Source organism: Pimephales promelas, chromosome 18 (genome assembly GCF_988280905.1).
Source record: "Pimephales promelas chromosome 18, fPimPro1.hap1.1, whole genome shotgun sequence".
Taxonomy (NCBI): Eukaryota; Metazoa; Chordata; class Actinopteri; order Cypriniformes; family Leuciscidae; genus Pimephales; species Pimephales promelas.
This window is the reverse complement of record NC_142786.1, coordinates 20,705,112-20,725,681: the sequence shown is the minus strand read 5'-3', so window position 1 is coordinate 20,725,681 and position 20,570 is coordinate 20,705,112. Positions and strand designations below refer to the sequence as shown.

The 20,570-nt window shown below is 37.2% G+C and overlaps 4 protein-coding genes across 8 annotated transcripts in view; 3 read left to right on the top strand and 1 right to left on the bottom strand.

Moving 5' to 3' along the window:
- ankib1a (ankyrin repeat and IBR domain containing 1a) overlaps positions 1 to 5,404 on the top strand; it is a 92,581-nt gene extending 87,177 nt beyond the window's left edge. For both annotated transcript variants that reach the window (XM_039681177.2, XM_039681176.2), the window contains one exon: positions 356 to 5,404. In XM_039681177.2, the coding sequence (XP_039537111.2) occupies positions 356 to 1,045 (690 nt within the window). In that variant the 3' untranslated portion in view covers positions 1,046 to 5,404. The remainder of the gene's footprint in view (positions 1 to 355) is intronic.
- Positions 5,405 to 6,093: 689 nt separating this feature from the next.
- On the top strand, positions 6,094 to 10,272 carry gatad1 (GATA zinc finger domain containing 1). Its single transcript, XM_039681168.2, has 5 exons — positions 6,094 to 6,538; positions 6,910 to 7,032; positions 7,112 to 7,171; positions 7,249 to 7,432; positions 7,614 to 10,272. The coding sequence occupies exons 1-5, from the start codon at positions 6,359 to 6,361 to the stop codon at positions 7,793 to 7,795; spliced, it is 729 nt and encodes a 242-aa protein (XP_039537102.1). The 5' UTR covers positions 6,094 to 6,358; the 3' UTR covers positions 7,796 to 10,272.
- Positions 10,273 to 10,893: 621 nt separating this feature from the next.
- On the top strand, positions 10,894 to 19,312 carry lrrc14b (leucine rich repeat containing 14B). Of its 4 annotated transcripts, none has more exons than XM_089123035.1 (7): positions 10,938 to 11,893; positions 11,988 to 12,014; positions 12,100 to 12,146; positions 12,922 to 14,189; positions 14,323 to 15,502; positions 16,554 to 16,913; positions 17,209 to 19,312. In XM_089123035.1, the coding sequence occupies exons 5-7, from the start codon at positions 14,598 to 14,600 to the stop codon at positions 17,522 to 17,524; spliced, it is 1,581 nt and encodes a 526-aa protein (XP_088979161.1). In that variant the 5' UTR covers positions 10,938 to 11,893; positions 11,988 to 12,014; positions 12,100 to 12,146; positions 12,922 to 14,189; positions 14,323 to 14,597; the 3' UTR covers positions 17,525 to 19,312. The 4 variants fall into 4 exon arrangements, with proteins under 4 accessions (XP_088979162.1, XP_088979161.1, XP_088979163.1 ...); XM_089123037.1 differs by adding an exon at positions 12,729 to 12,837 and having other exon boundaries at positions 12,922 to 15,502; XM_089123036.1 differs by lacking the exon at positions 10,938 to 11,893 and adding an exon at positions 10,894 to 10,927 and having other exon boundaries at positions 12,922 to 15,502.
- Positions 18,202 to 20,262, bottom strand: uqcrb (ubiquinol-cytochrome c reductase binding protein). Its single transcript, XM_039681025.2, has 4 exons — positions 20,140 to 20,262; positions 19,458 to 19,526; positions 19,182 to 19,348; positions 18,202 to 18,390 (listed from the first exon to the last, which is right to left on the bottom strand). Exons 1-4 carry the CDS (start codon positions 20,156 to 20,158, stop codon positions 18,313 to 18,315), a joined length of 333 nt encoding a protein of 110 aa, XP_039536959.1. The 5' UTR covers positions 20,159 to 20,262; the 3' UTR covers positions 18,202 to 18,312.
- Positions 20,263 to 20,570: the final 308 nt, after the last annotated feature.

Here is a 20,570-nt window from a genome sequence, read left to right as displayed (position 1 = left end):
AATATATTTTAAAATGTAATATATTCTTGTGATCAAAGATGAATTTTCAGCATCATTACTCCAGTCTTCAGTGTCACATGATCCTTCAGAAATCTCTCTAATATGATGATTTGCTGCTCAAGAAACATCATTCTTATCATCATATTAATATTAATTTTATTATTATTAATATTAATATGTTTCAGAGTTCTTTGAATATAGTTCAAAAGAGCATCATTTAAAATAGAAATCTTCTGTAGCAATATAAATGATTTTTTACTTACCATTTACTTACTCATTTGAATGGTAGTGTAGTTCAATCAAAAATGAGTCAATGATCATCTATTGAGAATTTGAATCTCTTTGATCCCCTCAGGCACTTGATTCTCTGGATGAGGATGACCCCAATATTTTGTTGGCTATTCAGCTGTCCCTACAGGAGTCCGGGCTGGCCTTGGACCCCGAGCCTCAGGATGGTCTCAGTAACGACGCCTCTGTAGGGGCCAGCGGTTCCTCTCTGTCCTCAAGACTGGATTCTGCGGATCCTCTCCGGGCTTCCATGAGCAGTTCTGAGCTTCTGGAGCTGGGAGACAGCCTTATGAGACTGGGCAACATTACCAGCCACTACACACCCTTTAACATGAGCTCCTTCCCTGATGCCTTCACCCCGAGTGACCCAGACTGCCTGGACCCTTCCACCAATGCCAACCTGCTTGGCAACATTATGGCCTGGTTCCACGATATGAATCCACAGAGCATCGCACTGATTCCCTCAGCCACCTCGGATGCCGGTCCCGAGCCACTCGCTTTTGGAGAGGAACAACCTGCCAAAGCCCAGGACGAGGAGAACGAAGTGGAAGACTCCCTAACGCTGACAAAAGGAAGTTCAGAAATGTTGGCGACGCAACTTTTGGAGCTAGAATGTGTGGATGATGCGCAACCTCCTAAAGCAGAGCCAGGCTTGGAGGATTCGGGCAGTGTAGATCTCACTTGTGCAGTTTGTCCTGAAAGCAGTGCTGATCGGCAGGAACCCTCGGAGTGGGAGGAGGAAGTGCACCTAGTGTGAGGAATGAGTCCAATTACATTTACCAACTGAGTGCTCTTATTGTGCCAAAACACTAAATAACAAAACAAAACTGCTCGTGCAAAAATGGAGAAGTGTGAACGACGAGGTGCAGTGGGGTTTGATGGGACTCGTCTCGGTTGTGTGTTCCACCGCGTCTGGTGGAAGAAACAAGAAAACGTGCTCCGATTCAAGCTAAAGAAAGTAGATCAGTGAAGATTGGGTCTCATTCACTAACTGTATTTGTGTTTTTGCACAGAAATCATAGTTCATCAATAAGTTTGCACTTTTTTTCTACACTCCGCAAATTATTTTGAACCAACTAAAACGGCATGCATGGAAAAACCAGATCTCGTGGCCCAAAAAAACATGCTTTAAGCCGGAAAGTTTTACATTTAATTAAAAATCTGACCCAGGATTTTAACAAAAAATTAGTATTAAAGAATTACAAGTGTTATACCGTAAAACTTCAAATAATAGCCCGGGCTATTTTCATAATTCGTCAAACTGCACCGGCTTGTATTTGAGACAGGCCTTTATAATTTAGTGTTGATGTTGTTCAAATCTCCAAATGCTCCACGTGAAACTGCGGTCGTCCAACCTTTTACTATCGTATCAATAGAGTGCCTAAGTGATGACGTCACTTTGTAGGACAACTCGGAAGTTAGCGGTGCTGGATCGAAAAGCTATGCATTTTTCCCCATAGACTTTTGGAAAATCGCAAAAAATAATATCTGTGTTTAACAAAAAGTTGTGACCCTTACACGTTTTGTCTATCTAGATAATCTTTACAAGTTAACCCAAAATGTGTACATTTTGAAGCCTATATAAAGTTTTTTTTTAAGACACAAAAAAGTTTTACAAAACACAAGTAGGTTATAACTGGTGTGTTCTATGTCCTAGATCAAAACGTGAAAATATTTAGAGCCTTTGTTCACCACAGACCTTATTTCAGGCAATTTAGCAAAAACCCATTCAAAAATCCCATAGAGCGAGGGAACCGGTAGTGCTAAAATGCTAACTCACTTCCGCGTTTTGGCCTACAGAGTGACGTCGTAACTTCGGCAAAGCACGAGGGAGAGAGAGCAAGACAGCGCTCATGTTGTTTGAAGTCTTGAGAGTGCGTGCGCGGCTAGGGCTCTCTCTCTCTCTCTCTCTCTCTCTCTCTCTCTCTCTCTCTCCTCGTTATGCACCCTGTCAAGGGCAGCAGTCTCTATTCTGCATCACTTACCGATCAAAATACGTTGGCTTTGGCGGGACAAGATTTGCCTTTTATTTACCCAACACTGCAGCCACACCAGGGGTCTCATTTATAAAGCGCGCATACACACAAAACGGGGCTGAAAACGTACGTACACTAGTTTTCATGCAAAGGTTATGATCTATAAAAAACAAACTTGACGGGAGAATGTGCGCACCTTTAAGCAAACTTTGAGCCGTGCGTACGCACATTCTGGAGACAAAGGGAGTTGGCGACACCGATGGTGAGCTCGAGTTAACTCACTTTTAGACCAAAAATCTAAAGAAAATTATAGACTTTAGGCTACAGAAAGATAATAGAGTACAAATATAATTTCACTCACTTGAAGACAATATCCATCCCTGCTTAAATGTCCGCTCCAGCAAGCGCGTTGGGACGATAGTGAAACTGACGCACATATAGACTATAATCTAATGGCAGATGATGTAAAACCGTTAATCTTCATGAGTCTTAATAAATGCTGCATGTTTTACTTCTGATATAAACATTTATATTAAATATGCCATTCTCATTAATGGAGTTAAACACTTAAACTACATGAAATCATTACGGAGAAGTTACAAAAAAATTGTATTCAATAAATAGAAATATATATTTGTTGTGGATGCAATGCTTTTGAACACTTTCCCTCTGGCAAGGTTTAAATGTTTTAAATAGAGATAATTGCTAATCATGATTATCAGATTGACTGAGAAAATAGTTCCATGCAAATAAGGCACGACCATGTCTATCTGTTTCCATTAAAAACATAAAGTAATTAAAAATACTATTTGGCCAGTGGAAAAGATTGAGAAAATCTTTCTCTGAAATCTATTTTACACTATTTGATTTAAAAACAAGGCAATGATAGGCTACTATAAAAAATAATAATAATAATTTATTGTGACACAGCACATCTGTATTTCCTATTTTCCTAACATCTTGTACCTTGGTACATGGTATCATGGATGAATAATCATATGCAAATGATAAGCAGATGAGGATATGCGTATTTAAACTAGGCGTTGTGAGCTCCATAGATGGCTATTTCGGGGAGGAGCGGCATGTGCGCACATTCTTCTTTTTGCGTACGCCATTTTTGGCTTTGGGACGCATGTAAACTTTTAGAAAGGATCCTACGCACAGTTTTATAAATGAGACCCCATGCAGGCGTGCAAAAGAGACAGGCGTCTATTTGGGACTCGGCTATTATTTGTAGTTTTACTGTAGTTTGATCTGGAGTAGTTGGATAAAAAGATGTTAGACCTATATAAAAGGTCTTTATGTACGGAAAGCCACTGTATGGAGATGGTTAGGACACTAGTTATGCTTATTGCTAACTTTAGGCATATTTATGTATGATAATCTGGCAGTAAGAGCAAAATTATGTGCATATCTGTTGTGAATCAGGTGGCAATTTTGTGTGAGAACCTTTTCTGTGCACATAAGATCATGCGGTTTATAAGTGAATGTTGCAAAGTGTTAAAGTCGCAATGAAAGGAAAGAAGTGCCATCTTTTCATCCATATTGTGACGTACATCTGAGTAAAATGATTTGAAAAGGAAAAAATGTAAGGCGAGGACTTTTATTTCCATCGTTTGTTGATTGGATTGAGGGAGATCTGAACGCAAGCTTGTAAGAAAGGGGCGGAGTTTAAGCGGACTAAATGATTGGAGAATTCCAGCATGCATCATCAAGAGAGGCGTGTCATTTTCACCTGAAAATATGACATCACGATTGAGTTATGAGGTCAAAAGAAAAAAAATTAATTGTCCACTATAAGTTTTAATAACATGCATATAGAAATGTTTCATTTCATGCCGATTTTAAGGTAAGCAAGGCCAGAAATCATGCTGTGCGTGCCATTAGAGAAAACTCCATCTGTATTAGATTGGAAATTCATTCTTTCTTTTAAAGAGATGAGATAAAGAGTGAAATGAATACATTTTTGATAGTTGTATCTTTCTGAAAAAATGGGAATGTTTACATGCAGAAGAAAACATGAATTTGTGAATGCATTCATCCAGTGTGAAGCCAACATTAAGACCTGCATCAGGTTGCATAAACCTCTAAGACTAATCTTACAAGTTAGACATCAATTTATTTTGTTCATGGCTTTTTTGAATCAGTTACATTAAAATGTAGATTTGCCTAATTTGATACCGAAAACTAAGACTGACTGCTAGTGGGTCATACTTGAACTTAAGACACTGTCTACACACAATGGCTATGTTTATGCAACCATCCCTGAACATTATTTTACTTTTATTCTACAGCATCCCTTTTACTTAGCAATGCCAATCTAATGCTTTATTTAAAAACACTAATGTTCTTTCTATGCCATATGTAATGCAATTGGTGTGCACATTTCACATATTATAAATGAGAAGTGTTTGAGCAGTGTGAAATGTTGTTTGCTGCAGAAAGGGAACACGATATAAATGAAAATTTGATAGCATTGATACTTATCTTTTGTGACTACTACACACAACACCTCTGATATCCAGGGTTGTGCATTTCATTGGGCTCATGGATATATCCATAAAGACACTGCACAGGGCTACCGAAGAAATAGAGAGAGATAAAAACAGTGGTTTACCTGATTTCATATGTGTGCCACAATCAGAGACAAAGGAAGTCATTATCATTAACAACAAAAACCGTTCTATATGCTCCTGTTGGATGTACAGGATATGTGGCCAAAATAATACATCTAATTAACACCTTTGACAAAACCTCCTGTTCAGTAAACACAACTTCAAAAAATATTCCAGTTTAAATGCAATTTCAGATTTACATGGTCAGATTTACATGGCGTGGTATTGAGAACCACAAAAAAATAAAATGCATTTTAAAACAAACTCTGATCCTGTCAATATCTTAAAGTGTCATTTAAACCAGAATAATGATCTAAGAGTCATAAATACCAGTTTGATTTCTAATACTGATATATTGTTGGAAGTTTATAGATGTGAGGAAGAGATTGTTGTTTATTATTTTTATTTTTTAAAATTCTACTGTGCTCATGTGTGCCTTTTTGTACTTTTTCTTATTTATGTACATGTTGCCTAATTAAGTTGGAGTTTGCTGTGTCAATCAAATACAATCAACCTTACATATTACCCTGGTTAGATAGTCTTTGTTTCATGTTGACGACAGCCTCATGTTTTCTATTACACTGAATAGGTTGCCATTTTTTTTTTTGATGCCCTCTCATTACAGTTTTAATGACCGAATGATATAACGGGAAAGAAAGAATATCAAATGTAGAGTTGGTGCATTTAGTTTGTGCAATTTAGCTTTTTTTTTCTTTCAGATACACTTTACATTGGAATTGATGAGCAGTTTATCATCTTGTGTTTTAAGCGATGACCAGATTTTACATCTTAATCTGACTGTTGTGTGTAAAAATGGTTGAAGTTTGGATGATTTGTTTCTCTCTTTTTTTGCCTAAGTATGTATGGTGGTGGTATTTTTGTGATTTGATTTGAGTTTTTTTTTTTTTAAACGTGACCATTAACATTGAATTGTCATTTGCACACTCATAGACTATACTTGATACATTCCCAGTTTGTTTGATGTGTAGCCAATAAACAGAAAGTATTGGAGAAGGTTTGATCGGATTAAAAAGTTTAAAAGAAAGCTCTCCTATTTGTTGTGGTTAATGAAAAAAACAGTAATGCTACATATTGTACTTGCTTGCTTAAAATTAAATGGCAACGAACAACGCCCTGGAGTGAAATGTTTTCACAGACAGTTTTTAAACCTTTATTTTGAAAATAAGTATCGTCCAGTCAGGACTTTTATTTTACATTGGCATATTTCGTATCCGGGAAGATTTTTTTCTTATGCTTGATAAAACCAAACATACGGGACCCATCATTCATTGTTTTCAAAATGAAAGATGTCTATTTGAGGTTAAACGAATGATCATATTTCTTCGAATTCGCCATTTATTGTAGATTTTTGGCTTTGATCGCATTCTATAGGAAAAACACGACGGTTTAGTTCAGAATTAACTTCGCAAGACCGTTGTAAACGCAACCTTGCCAGGCTGCTGCTTGTGGTCAGCAAACATGCCTCTTGGTCTAAAACCATGTTGTGCTGTATGCAAGACGAACTCTTCTTCCATGTGGAAAAAAGGAAACCAGGGGGAAATTTTGTGTAACAACTGCACGGGTAAAATTGTAACGAGTGGAGGATCCGGAGCATCTGCTTCATCCACCATCCAGCAGAATAATGGCGGAGGAAAACAGGTTTGAAATCTTGCTTAAATTGCTTTCTAACATCTAATTTACGTAACCTATCATTTAGACTTCAAGCTACACGGTACACCATTTATAATCAAGCACTTGCAAACACAACATCGCTCCCATGTTTACTTGTTAAAAAGCTCTTTTAAAAAAAAAGGTTTAAGACATTTTTTGTAAATATATTAATATAGTTGAAAGATATATCATTAAATTGTTGCAAATTGGTGATATTTATTGTACACGGAGCGGGTCGCCCCCTTCTGGGCGTTGCCATATTTACGACACAACTGTCAAAACAATTCTACCATATTTTCTGTACAGTGTTTGTAAACAAATCAACCGGTACTATATATTTTTTCTTTTTTATGTTACAGTCCAAACAGGAAATCCACAGACGCTCCGCTCGGTTACGGAGCACCAAGTACAAAGCACCAGCATCTGAGAAAAAAGTCTCGACCAAAGGAAAGGGCAGACGACATATTTTTAAATTAAAAAATGTAAGTGTTTTTCACTTAGGTTGTTTAATGCAATGGTTCAATGGTATTTATACTTCCTTCCTTTCTACATGTCCCATAGCCTATCAAAGCACCAGAGTCTGTGTCAACAATCATCACATCGGAGTCCATGTTTTACAAGGTACCCACTCCCCTCTACTATTCAAAATGCTTGTTTTATCTGCCACTTCCTATCTAACCTGTACGTCTTGTGTTCAGGGTGTCTATTATCAAATAGGAGATGTCATTAAAGTAATAGACGAGGATGACGGTAAACCGTATTACGCACAGATTCGTGGTTTTGTCCAGGACCAGTACTGTGAGAAAAGTGCTGCGTTAACTTGGCTGATCCCAACTCAGGCCAGTCCTCGAGATCGATTTGATCCAGGCACATACATCCTTGGTAAGTTCCTGCTGAAATAAATTCTTATGTTCCTTGCTGACAAATGTAATGTGAATTATTTGTTAAAGGATATTTGAATTGAATTGATAAACCGGAATATATTGGTCCAGTCATATATCCTAATTTCAAACAAGATTTATTCATTTAATAGCTCCATAAACACATTTATTTCTTTGCTTAGGCCCTGAAGAGGACTTGCCAAGAAAAATGGAATACCTGGAGTTTGTCTGTCATGCTCCATCAGAGTATTTCAAATCAAGAAGTTGCCCTTTCCCAACAATACCAGTCCGTCCTGATAAAGGCTACGTCTGGACTCATATTGGACCAACACCTGCTGTTGCCATCAAAGAAACTGTTGGGTGAAGTTAACCCTTAAAATCACTGTACATTCAGACTGAACTGAACTTTTTGCCTTTTCAGTCCACTTTCAAAAACTCAACTGTTCTGCTTGAATTAGGATATGTGAGGTATTGGCCATCGAATATTTTCTACAATTACATTTGTAACTGAATACTCCCGAGCTCTTATTTTCCAGAGGAGCCTCAGAACGCCTGTTAAACACATAAGCCGCTGTATTCGACATTACGACACAGAGGTCACATTTGAATACAAAGTTAATTTGTATTTAATTCAGAGTGTCCATATGCGACTCCCTTTTCAGGCATCTATAAATTCATTCATGTTTTGTACTTGTTTATTTCCCAAATGTGTTTTCAACCAACGTTTACCATCCTAATGTTAACACAAGACCATGAACAAAAGACACAGGAGGAGTATGATCAACAGAACAGGTGAGAACTAATTAGGAACCATGACATCTAATGAATAACTTGGGGTGCATCTCAATCAGCCCTCGCTTCCTAGGTCATGAACCAGTATATGGTGTACACTAATTTGGACACTAGTAAGGACTCTGACTCCGAAATCACATACTCTCTCGGTACTTATTTTGAATAAGTAATTACTTATTCACTAAAAAAGTATGTGTAGTATGAATGCAATCTGGACGTACTACATTCGCCATGATGTCATTATCATGTGACCTACCAGCATCACTGTCATTCACAAATCCTCTCCAGTGGCCTCATGGGATATTAAAGTGTCCATCATATAAACACTTCAGAATCTCTCACAATTCGGAAGTAGAAGGTCATCAGGGTACTTTTCACCGACTCTTTTATGAGTACTGTGAATTTGATACTTTTTTCGTCCAACTATATAGTAGGGAAGTATGTGATTTCGGATGCTGCTATTGGGACACTGCTAACTTTATGTGCATCGACCTTACATTATTACATATACATGCTTCATTTCATGTTATATAAATTATCCCTGGGTTTCTCTGTGCATTGTGGGAGTTTTTAGGGAGTGAATGTTTCAGTGCACTGGAAGGGTGTTGTGGTTGAGGAAGCCCTTAAAATGGCCGACGCCCTGATCAGTGGCCTGACTACTCAACTTGGGAGCAGATTGAAATGCACTCTAGAACTCAGACAAGTCAGACTATGAAAACTATAAAAAACCTAAAGACAGAAACTGAACATGACTCTGACAATTGTTCAGGTGCTGGGCCGGTGTCTTAAAGATTTGCCTGAAACAGATTCCAACTGACTAATTAAAACAGATTCATTTAAATTTTAAATGTATATTTTTGTCTATATTTTATTTTATTGAAATTTTATTCACAATAATCCACTCGAAGGGGGTAAAAATAATAATTCTGATTATTCTAAGTATATCTAAGTATCTGATGAGTGATTATTTCTGGAAAGCCATTTATGATTAACACTTTACTTTAAAGCCGTTGTATAATGCATTTTAGAAGTATTTTCAATAGGTCCGTGCAAAGATTAATTTCGATTAATCGCATCCTAAATAAATGTTTGTGTTTAATATATTTATATTAAATGTAAAATATTTGTGTGTGCTGTGTATAGTTATTTTGAATATATAAATACACACACATGCATGTATAATATATAAGAAAATGTGTTGTTCATATGTAAAATATTTATATATAATATAGCTTATGTATGTGTGTATATATATATATATATATATATATATATATATATATATATATATACATATACACACACACACACACAGTATTTACGTACAAATAATTCTTAAATAATTACAAACATGTATGCATATGTATTTATATATACAAAATAATTATACACAGCACACACACACGTTTATTACACAAACTTTTATTTTGGATGCAATTATTCACAATTAATCTTTGCACAGCCCCAATTTTCAATGCATTTATTGTGCCTTGTAATGCACCTCATAATGCAGTGTAAGGTCTCATGAATAATTGTAACCACAGTTATCATAGATTATAAATAATACACACGAGAAACAATTTCAAAAGAAATTGCAAATATTATAATGCATTTTTAATTATGCATTAAATAGGAAGATTTGAGGTAAGTTAATGTATTCTTTAAATACCTTATAGATATCCATCTGAGTCTTTGGTTATGTAAACAAAGATAAATGTGTATACACACCAGAATGACAACCAGAAAAATAAGAAAGTTATATGTTTTTCTGTGACCTGAACCAAGACAAATGATCATACGAGCAAATAAAAAGCCAAATTTAACTAGTGAGCATGCTGTGTGGAGTGTATTTTACACAGAAGGTAAAAGCATGAATGGGTTTAATCAAATACCTTTATTTAAATTGTGTTTAATTTGATGTACCTTTCATGTTTATCGCTCTTTTTTTAATCACACAAATCAACTGTATTTAAACATATTGTTTGCAAAATTGCTAAACGACTAAAATTGCAAAATGACTCAAAAATAAAAAAGGCTATATCCTGAGGATGTCATGTTCCTCATGTTTTTTTAAAAATAATATTATTAAGAAAGCTAAGCATTAACATACACCCTTCCCGTTTTTTTCTTTCTAAAAATAAATAAATAAATAAAAAATAGTCAAATTTCAGGGTGTATTTTGTATTTGTGTTGTTTTTTTTCACAAACAAAACTTATCTATAGTTGTTAGTAAAATAAATGTTATTTCTTCGTAATTCAGAGCAATCACAGGACCTCTGATCTCTGCAGATACTGTGAGTGAGGTTTCTACATTGTGTCTCAGTGTGCACATGGCTCCCTTTTGCACATATATCAGGTGTTTTTAATATTTTCATACTGTGCAGCGGATTCTCAGTGTCCCTACTGATTTTAAAGGGTTAGTTCACCCAAAAATGAAAATTCTGTCAGTATATACTCACCCTAATGTTGTTCCAAACCTCTTATGTGTTTATTTGTTCTGCTGAACACAAAGGAAGATATTTGGAAGAATGTTTTAATCAAACAGATCTCATTCCCCATTGACTACCATAGTAGGAAAAAATAGGCTACATACTATGGTAGTCAATGGGGAATGAGATCTGTTTGATTAAAACATTCTTCCAAATATCTTCCTTTGTGTTCAGCAGAACAAATAAACACATAAGAGGTTTGGAACAACATGAGGGTGAGTAAATATTGACAGAATTTTCATTTTTGGGTGAACTAACCCTTTAACCAATAATACACTGATTTGTAGTGGGCAACAGAATCCAGTTTAATCAACTGATATTGATAACCGCATGCTTTAGGAATGGATGAGACTGTATGTCCCTATGACCATCTCTCCTATTAAATGATCTTTAATCAGAATGAGCATGACACTTAATATCATTAATATCAATCGGCTAACAATATTAATAATCATACCATTAATGAAACTGACAAAGAGCTTATGTAAAGTTGTAAAGTAATTGTCATCACTTTTTGGAGTTGCTAAAAATTGTGATGTTGCAGTCTTGCAGAGAAAAAAGTTTAAAAACTGATCACATTTTATTTCGTGAGATCTTGCTGTATTTCGACACGCCACGAGAGTGCGCTACAACGTAATGATGACTATTTAATTTATTAATTTAATTTATTTATGCAGCTGTTATTTTTGTATAGTCAAATGTTGCAAAGTTAACTTTCCCCCTTTAATACTGAATTCGTGCTGATGTTAAATTGGATAGAGGTATCTCAATACTAAAATATATATTCATTTGAAATATTCATGTTGTTTTCAATTTGAGCGAATCAAATCTTTTTATTAAACGTTCTTCTTTAAGAAGAGACACGAGCACCGAAAAGGTAGTTCCGGAATATATTCGAAGGCTTGGAAAATAATGCTCATGCAAATTTGACTAGACTGTAGAGTGAGGATATTGTGCTCAAACTGAAGGATGCCCAAAGGGAGTGTTAGTTGAGTTGCGCTGCTTCTTCCATGTAGCAAATCCTCACAGGAGAGTTTCTCAAACTTCATTTCGAGAACATAGACAGACTTCAATGGAAACATGCATATCATATCCCACTCCATTCCTGTTCCTAAAATGGCAGCTCGTTAATTTATTCCATTAGATGAATCAACATGTGAAAACTGCAATCGAAAAACCTGGTAAGACACTTTGGGAATAACATGCCAGACGATTCAATATCTCCAGCAATATCAAGCTACTTAATGCTCATTCTTGTTTTATTTATTTTTCTAGCGTGCAAACGAAGAGAAAACCCAGAGGGTAAGTGTGCATCTTCATTATTTCTGGCATGTAGGTCTAGCTATTACATTAAAAGTGTATTAAGTGGACTTTTGTGTCGCAAAAGGTGATGCTTTCAAGGACTGCATCGGTGAAGTGGACAGAAACAAGCAGGTAAAGCAGTTCAGATGTGTTAACTGTCACTGTACACTACACTATAAGTGCTTGGTCATGTTAAACCTGTAAAGTGTTGATTGGTTGATGAGTACGACAGCCATCTTCATCTCAACTTTTAATCATCATGGAACATTACAACATGCTATAACAACTTAAAAATTCTTATACAGAATGTAGGCTACTAATGAAATGAAACCCTTCCTTCCTAATTTTGCACTTTAGGTTTGTCTTTATTTGTATGAAATGATATATAAGTACCAATACGTTTTTTTATAGATGATAAAATGCTGGACAAATAGCAAGTGTTCCTATTGTTTGAGTGGAATATAGTGACTGAAACGTCAAATGAACTGAAAATTTGCATTAGCTTGCACTGTTAGAACTGCAGTGAATAAATGTAAATGTGAGTCATCAACACAAATCAATGTAAATTGTCTTGATCATTCATATTTAGAGTTTTTGAAAGCATGCATGTATCGAACGGTCCTCTCCACACTACACTGTCGTTCTCAGCGTTGTATTAAGACGGTGTTGGGTCTCGTCCATCTTTTTCCTTTGCTCTCATTCTCTCAATTGGAGCCTGGAGTTTTCATCACTGTGTGAAAGGCATATGGCCGGCAGCCAGAACAGCAGGGTCTTTGAGCGCAGCCCCAACACTGGTTTTGAAAACAGAGGGTGGGAAACGAAGGTGGAAAATGGGGGGAAGTGGTTGTCCATTGTTTTAATTGGATGTCCAAAGTTTTAATGATTTGTTTTGTCTGTTTAACTCTAGGATCATATGTGGTGGAGATCCAGAAGTAGAGCAATACTGTGCACTGCGAGGTAAGTCAAGTTTTGAAAGGAAATTCCTTCTCAAACAGTGTCTCTGTCATCTTGTCAAATGTTCTGTAAAGTTGGATCTTTTTCTAAAAAAAAAAAAAATAGTGTTTTTTTCTGTCTAAGTCTTATCTGTTATTTGTAGTAACACTGCCACCAGAGAGAATAATGGAGAATCCCATTTAACAAACAAATGAAACGAATGCTGTTAACTGGAGATGTTTTATTTGCATTGGTACATCTGTGTCGCGTAGATGTTTCAAAAGTGGTGGGGACATATCCCACCCGTCCCCCCCCCGTGTCCCCGTCCACAAGGTTTTCAAGCCTAATTTTAACTGTACAGGTGAAACTGGAAAAATTAGAATATCGTGCAAAAGTTTTAATTTTGATGATGGCTTACAGCTTATGAAAACCCCAATTTCAAAATCTCAGAAAATTAGAATATTACATGAAATCAATAAAAAAAAGAGTATTTTAAATACAGAAATCTCAGCCCTCTGAAAAGTACAATCATGCATATGTATATAAGTATATATACTAAATATATTAGTTTCACCTTTTAACTTGAATGACTAAAATACATTAACTTTTGCACAATATTCTAATTTTTTGAGTTTCAAATGTATGTGTAAGTTTCAAATGTACCCTCATAAGGGATTTTCTTACTTTCTGTGCAAACTGTTCAAAGGGCTTTAAACCATTTCAGACGATGAATCTTAATAAGACGATGATGACACACCACAACTCGAAAAGACGATGTCTTATCAAGTGAAACGATCGCTCATTTAATAAAAAAAGTTTTATAAGCACAAACGCTCATCTTGCTCTGTTCTGTGATGCGCGTTCGTGACTCTCAAACTTTTTCCAAGTCAATTTGTTCATTTTGTTCGTTGAATGAACCAAATAACTCAAAAAGATTTGTTGATTTTGATGAACGAGTTCGAACAGGAGAGTCACGAACGTGCATCACAGAACAGAGCAAGACGAGCGTTTGTGCTTATAAAACTTAAACTTTTTAAATTTTTTTTAAATTATCTATCTTTTCGGTTGATAAGACCCTTATTCATCGTCTTGAATCGTTTAAAAATCGTCTTTTGGAGCTTGAACCATTTGGACCCATTGAATTCCTTTATATGGAGAAAAATCCTGGAATGTTTTCATCAAAAACCTTAATTTCTTTTCGACTGAAGAAAGAAAGACATGGACATCTTGGATGACATGGGGGTGAGTAAATTATCAGCAAAAGTTTTTTTTTTTTAAGTGAATTACTCCTTTAGAATATTCTACTCCTTAGAATAATCTTATTATTATTCTCATCATCTTTTCCCCTTTTCTGTCTGATGGTCAATAAGCACAGGTAAGAGACTTCTTCTTTTTCCTTAGCAGCCGTCCGGAATCTAATGACTGTTTAACCCCTGTCTGATAACCATGAGAGTATGAGACAGCTGCTTCTATAAATAACTAACCCCCTCTCGACTGCCTCCCTCCTCGTGCTCTCGCTAAGTACGGCTCTCTTCTTGAGTTGACGTATAGGTATATGTTGGCTGAAAGAGGGCAGAAGAAACACACCACAACTCCTAAAGGCTGACAGCTCTATGAAGTCTCCTTGATCTTCGGAGCTGACAAAAAACCATGAAAAGCTTGAAGTTCCTAGCAGCCGAGGGCTTTGTCCAAACCGGCACAAACGCGTGTCAGAACCTCCACTGCTTGTCTTGCAATCTCTACCCAATCCTCTTCAAGGCCAGTTATCTGCGCGAGGAGGCATCAGTGCTCCACGACTTGGTCCAGACGTGGCCTCTGACAGAGATTAACTTGAATAAACTGTTAGGCCGAACGGTGGACTGTCCGGAGGATCTCACGTCCCGCACATGCAGGCTCTGTTTGGAGGCCCTTCTCACAGGTCTGAGGGACTATGTGTTTCAAGCTCCAAGCACGTATGCTAAAAAGCTATGTGTGGTGGATATAATGGGTCTGCAAGACACTGAACACCAGGTATGTCCCTGTGGACGGACCCTCGGGCGTTGGGCACGAACCGAGCTTCTCACCCGCATGTGCTACGAGACTATGGCATCCATGCAAGATGGTCAAGCAGCACCATCAGCGTTTGAAGTGGAGGTAGACGTTCGCATGGATGCTTTTGTTACTGGACGGAACAACGAGGTTGTGGCTCAGGCTTTGTTGCTTCGCAGACATTGCCCGTTAAAACTGCACTTCCTGGGCCTGCGTGTGGATTCGTTGAGCCTCAGGGACCTGTTTTACCTCCTGAAGCTGGTGGAGTCACACGGCTTGCAGAAGCTAGAAGTGGTACACAACGTACATCTGGAGGCTCCACACATCGAAGTGATGTTCTCCCAGTTGAAGTTCCCCAAGCTGCGCTCCATCACCCTTCCTGCGCAGGCGTTGAACGTGCACCGGTTGGGCCCGGATGACGAGGGGCTCATGGGAGTTCTGGGAGAGCTGATGAGCAAACTGACTGAGCTGAGAGAGCTTTATCTGGGCTTTTCCACTCTTACAGGACATCTGAGGAGACTGCTGAGGTAAACGGTTGGAATAGTTCACCCCAAAATGTAAATTATCCCATAATTTACTCACCCTCAAGCCATCAGTACCAGCTCGACTCGGCTTGCCTTTGTTTGGTTTTCCACTGTGTAAAAGTTGTACCTGTTTCTGCTTTCGGGTACTTTTTTAGTCTAATTCCATAATCATTCTTCAAAATATCTTCCTTTGTGTTTAGCAAAAGGAAGAAACTCACAGGTTTGCAACAACTTGAGGGTGAGTAAATGATGACAGAATTTTCATATTTTGGTGGAGTATCCCTTTAAATGTTAGATCTGAGAATCTTATTGAGGGTTTGTAAACAGGGAGCGATTCAACAACACACTAGACTAGACAACATGGGTTGATAATAAACCTGTTATTGTTGTTGAAATCGCACCCTGTTTGTTGTGTGACTGTAAGAATGCAGACAGCTGTCCCATTGCGAACTCTAAGTAGGCCAGGGCATGACTGGCAAAACAGTGTGTTCTACATTCGCTGTAAATAGCAGTGTGTCTTATAACAGTCACAACATCACATGTCATACAGGTGCCAAAACACGATCTGCACCATGATATTAATACTTTTATTCATTTTATATGAATCATATTCAGCGCAGCGCTTTCAACATTGATAATAGAAAAATCATCATATTAGAGTGATTCCTGAAGGATCATGTGACGACGAAGACTGGAGTAATGATGCTGAAAATTCAGCTTTGATCACAGGATTAAATGTCATTTTACAATAATATTGAAATGAAAAACTAAATTGTAATAATATTCATCAATAATCCTGTCAAATTTGCAGAGAAACAAATTTTCAAAAAAAGAGAGATTTTTTTCAGCTATTTTAATGCAGCTTTTTGCCAAATTATTTTAAAAATGCTTTTATTTTTTAAATATTAACAGTTTTGATATTATAGTATGCAATGCAATAATAGCATGCCTATTATTAGCTGCATTTAGTGTACATTTCATTATGCTATTATCTTATTTTAGATCATTTTTAAAACACTTGTTTTGAGTAACATGAATCTGTTTGTTTCACCAGTCCACTAAACACTCCGCTGCAGGTTATCGAGTTAGCGAACTGTAGTCTCAGCGCAGTGGACATGGTGTACTTCGCCAACAGCCTGCACAGTGAGCACATCGTGAAGTTGGACCTGAGTGGTCATGCGGTGGCAGACGTCTTCCCCAACCCCTTCAGGAAGCTTCTGTATCGCTGTTCTGCCACACTCACGAGTCTGGGTGTGGAGGAGTGCGGACTGGACGACGAGACCCTGGATATGTTCACACAAGCACTGAGACCCTGTCACGCACTACAGGAACTGAAGATCCTGGGTAATCCCCTGAGCATCGCTGCCCTGCGCATTCTTTTCAATACGCTGGCGCTGGGTTTTCCTGCTTTGAGGTACAGTAAGACTGTGTGCTCATTGGGGTCATATTAGACTTTTTTACATGTTCAACTCTCTGCTTTGTAACTTTTTCATGCTCAAACAGCAACAAAGTCGCTCCAGCGGGAGTTATTCTCTATATCAGTGTCACTGTTTCTGAACTCCCTCATTGCGTCCCAACATAGACAGGGGGACATAATGTTTTTAAACATTTAAGCATGAAAAAGAGGCCAAAACCAAAACTTTGTAAAAGCACGTATGTCTTTGAACTTTTTAGCGATTTGAGTGTTTACTTCTGACTTTGTGCCACAGATACATTGAGCTGCCCGTCCCTCGTGACTGTTATCCTGAAGGTGCCACCTACCCGCTGGACGATGGGACACTGACAAACTACGACAGGGAGAAGTTCCAGCTAGCCAGGACTGAACTTGTTGGTATTTTAGAGAGGGAGGGGAAAAGACACATAGAAGTCTGCACTCCATTATTTGGAGCCTACGATCCTGACATCAACGAGACCAGCAACGAACTGGGAGTCTCCATGTTGCGATCGGTCAACAGTGTCGTAGGGAACTTCATTGACACTGTCAATAGTGTTAATCAACAGAGAGAGCAGAGAATGATGGAGTGAGACGTTCAAAATGAACGAGAACTTAGGATGTATGTTTTCAACATTTATAAGACATATTTCTTCAGCTGAAAAATTCAGCTTTGATTATAGTTAAATGTAACTTGTTTAAGGTTAACTTATTTTTTAATGGTCTGCAATTAAATAAAAAATGCGATAATTTGCACTTTAGGATTAGCTTTCAATTACTGTTATGTTTAATGGATATTTTTTCTCCCCTGGAGATAAAATTTGTAATTTTTATCCAAGACACCAGTATAGATATTGGAATCAATTATGACCTTTATTCAATACTTAGTAAAAATATTCTATTAAACCTCTTTAAAAATAACTGCCTTTGTGTTTGTACATTAATTCAAAGTGGAAAATTAATGTTTGAAAATACCTTAATATTCAAGAAGGCTAAACATAACAGAAACAGAGTTCAGTGTCTGCAAGACATGCACATCTCTATTAGACAATGTCTAATAAAGTATTTAAAACATTTGCGACTATCCATAACAGGATTGTGATTGAGCTTGATCTCAGTTTATTGTCCAAGTTAACCATGAAATTGTACTATGTCTTGTAAAATGTGAGTTATTTTGTAAATAACAAACACCTACCTTAAGAACAATTGCATATTTAATTAAATGGCCTTTTTTTACTCAAAGGAAAAAAAAACACTACAGGCATTTGCAGACTTTTGTCAGAAAAGACATTTTAATAGGTATAGGGACTAATCACATAATACATTTACTCTTAAATAGAAGACACCAGACGCCACATCAAACAGGAGCTTTGGCCTCATCCTACTTCTTCGCCCACTCCTCTCTTTCCTTCTTTTCACGGATAACCTCCACCAGATACGGCTCGAGGTAAGGAACATCCTGCGGGGAAGAATGAACAGCAGTTAAAACCGCTTATATCTGAAAGGTGCTTAAAGGGATAGTTCACTTTGAAATTAATTTTTGGTATGTTTTAGCTTTCCTTAAGGGCATCGAAGATGTAGGTGTCTGTTTCCACAGTAGTTTCAATTTTTATATTTTTAGGTCAAACCGGTCTTATTTGCCAGTCATATAATGGAGGTCTATGGTCACCTCAAAACAGACATGAATGAGGGTATGTTGGAAATAAAAGTGCTGTTTAAAATAAAATAAAGATTTATAATCTGTATTTTATCACTATTGCTATAATCTTTATGATATTTATCAGAGAGGGTGGTGGTAGTAGGGAAGATGAAATAGATATTATTATTATAGAATTATGAGCATTCCCTTCCTTTTTCTTCCTATAAGTAACAATTCATAAAATATTATGTATAAATATCAATAACCTTATTTTCTATTATTATTTAATTTTTTAAATATAAAAACTTTAGGTCGGGTGTCTGCTCTGGGTGCTGTTGGTGGGTGCAACTAGCATGCCCTGTTACTGAATGATTGGACTGAATGGCCCTTCCCCTTCACTTCCTCTGCAACATGACATCATGAGATCAGTCTGTCCTCTAGCTAAACAACTCCCATTAGGTAAAAAAATTCTTTTGAATTGATACCAGGGTTGGATGTGGTGTCTCTGGCTGGGGAGCTAACCAGTGTACACCTTGGTTCATTTTGCACTGGAGTTGTCCTTTAAGGAATATCAAACTTTAATAAAAGCCCCAGGACAATCTCTTTCCCACCTCCTCAAAATTAGTCCACTGCTCCTTGGGAAGAACCTGTTGCTTCATGGAAAGATCCAGAGCTCTCTTGATGCGAAACATCCTGTCGTTGTAAACCGGTTCTGGAAGCCGACGAATGGCCTCTTTCACGTCACTGTCCTCGTTGATGGTGTCGTCCCGCATCAAACCTACATGACATGAGGAAGAAATGAATACATTTGCATACCATATACTTCTTGAAGGTCACAATTTCAAAACATTGCATTGTCTGCATGGTAACGCGATGGCAGTTCTTACCAAGTTTGTTGAAACCGCATGCGTTGTAGTACCACTTTCTGAAGCCCAACAGGAGCCGGCCGGTTGCAGCTGTACAGAAACAAATGACTTAAATGTGAAGTTTATGGTGACTTTCAAGTGTTGACTAGGTTATTAAGAGGATAGGCCACCCAAAATTGACATCACTCACCCTAAGTGAATGGCTGATGGTAGCCATTCACTTCCATAGTATTTCATGGAAGAAGTACTTCCATATTACTTCCAAAATATCTTATTTTGTGTTCAACAGAACAAAGAAACTCATACAGGTTTAGAACAACTTAGTGATAATTTTCTTTTTTGGGGGAGCTATCCATTTAAAGCAGAAAAATCTCTGACAAACGGTCACAGCTGACATGAGATTCAGTTATGGGTCTCTACACTCAGAATTAAATTATCTCTTATAATTAAAACACTCGCGCACGCGTACACACAAAAGTAGGTATTACAGGCGACGTGGGAATAAAAACGTATTTCGACTAGTGCAGACGAGGACACTCACTCAGTAGAGGACATCAGTGATTTACATGACAAAACAGACAACGACGCCAACAGTCATTCTAATAGCGCAGAAAGGAGATGTTATAAAAAAACTCCTTAACTTGCTGACAACAAATTCATAAGTTCGTAATTTAAAAAATAAATAAATCTGTAAACATTTTACCTGGTGCCCTCGACGCCATTTCTGTTCGCAAGGAAAGCAGCACAGTATTCTGGGATATGTGACGTCTCGTCCGGTGATTACGCAATCTTGTTTTCTCAGAATGTGATTGGTTGAATCCGGTTGAATCTGGCAGTCAGAGGTTTTCTTAAAGGGATAGTTCACCCAAAAATGAAAATTCTGTCTGTCATCAAAGTTTTTCCAAACCTGTATGAATGACCTTCTTCTGTTGAACACAAAATAAGTCATTTTGAAGAAAGTCGGAAACCGATGATGGGCCCCATTGACTTAAGTAAACTGTTTGGTTACCCATATTCTTCAAAATTACTTTTTTTGTGTAATTACTTCTTTTGTGAACAAGAAGTTCAGCAGAAGTATATTTCTAGCTCTATTCCTTTATAACTAGTCTGGAAACACTTTATTGTAGTGTTCTG

What these genes read in the sequence shown, in the direction of transcription:
- gatad1 (XM_039681168.2), top strand. Translation starts at nt 6,359, where the DNA reads ATGCCTCTTGGTCTAAAACCATGTTGTGCTGTATGCAAGACGAACTCT. An exon ending in CGGAGTCCATGTTTTACAAG is followed by an intron (nt 7,172 to 7,248) that starts GTACCCACTCCC and finishes TCTTGTGTTCAG; the next exon opens with GGTGTCTATTATCAAATAGG. An exon ending in TCCAGGCACATACATCCTTG is followed by an intron (nt 7,433 to 7,613) that starts GTAAGTTCCTGC and finishes TTCTTTGCTTAG; the next exon opens with GCCCTGAAGAGGACTTGCCA.
- lrrc14b (XM_089123036.1), top strand. Translation starts at nt 14,598, where the DNA reads ATGAAAAGCTTGAAGTTCCTAGCAGCCGAGGGCTTTGTCCAAACCGGC. An exon ending in CATCTGAGGAGACTGCTGAG is followed by an intron (nt 15,503 to 16,553) that starts GTAAACGGTTGG and finishes TTGTTTCACCAG; the next exon opens with TCCACTAAACACTCCGCTGC. An exon ending in CTGGGTTTTCCTGCTTTGAG is followed by an intron (nt 16,914 to 17,208) that starts GTACAGTAAGAC and finishes TTTGTGCCACAG; the next exon opens with ATACATTGAGCTGCCCGTCC.
- uqcrb (XM_039681025.2), bottom strand. An exon ending in ATGCGGTTTCAACAAACTTG is followed by an intron (nt 19,349 to 19,457) that starts GTAAGAACTGCC and finishes CATGTCATGTAG; the next exon opens with GTTTGATGCGGGACGACACC. An exon ending in AGTGGACTAATTTTGAGGAG is followed by an intron (nt 18,391 to 19,181) that starts GTGGGAAAGAGA and finishes TCTTCCCCGCAG; the next exon opens with GATGTTCCTTACCTCGAGCC.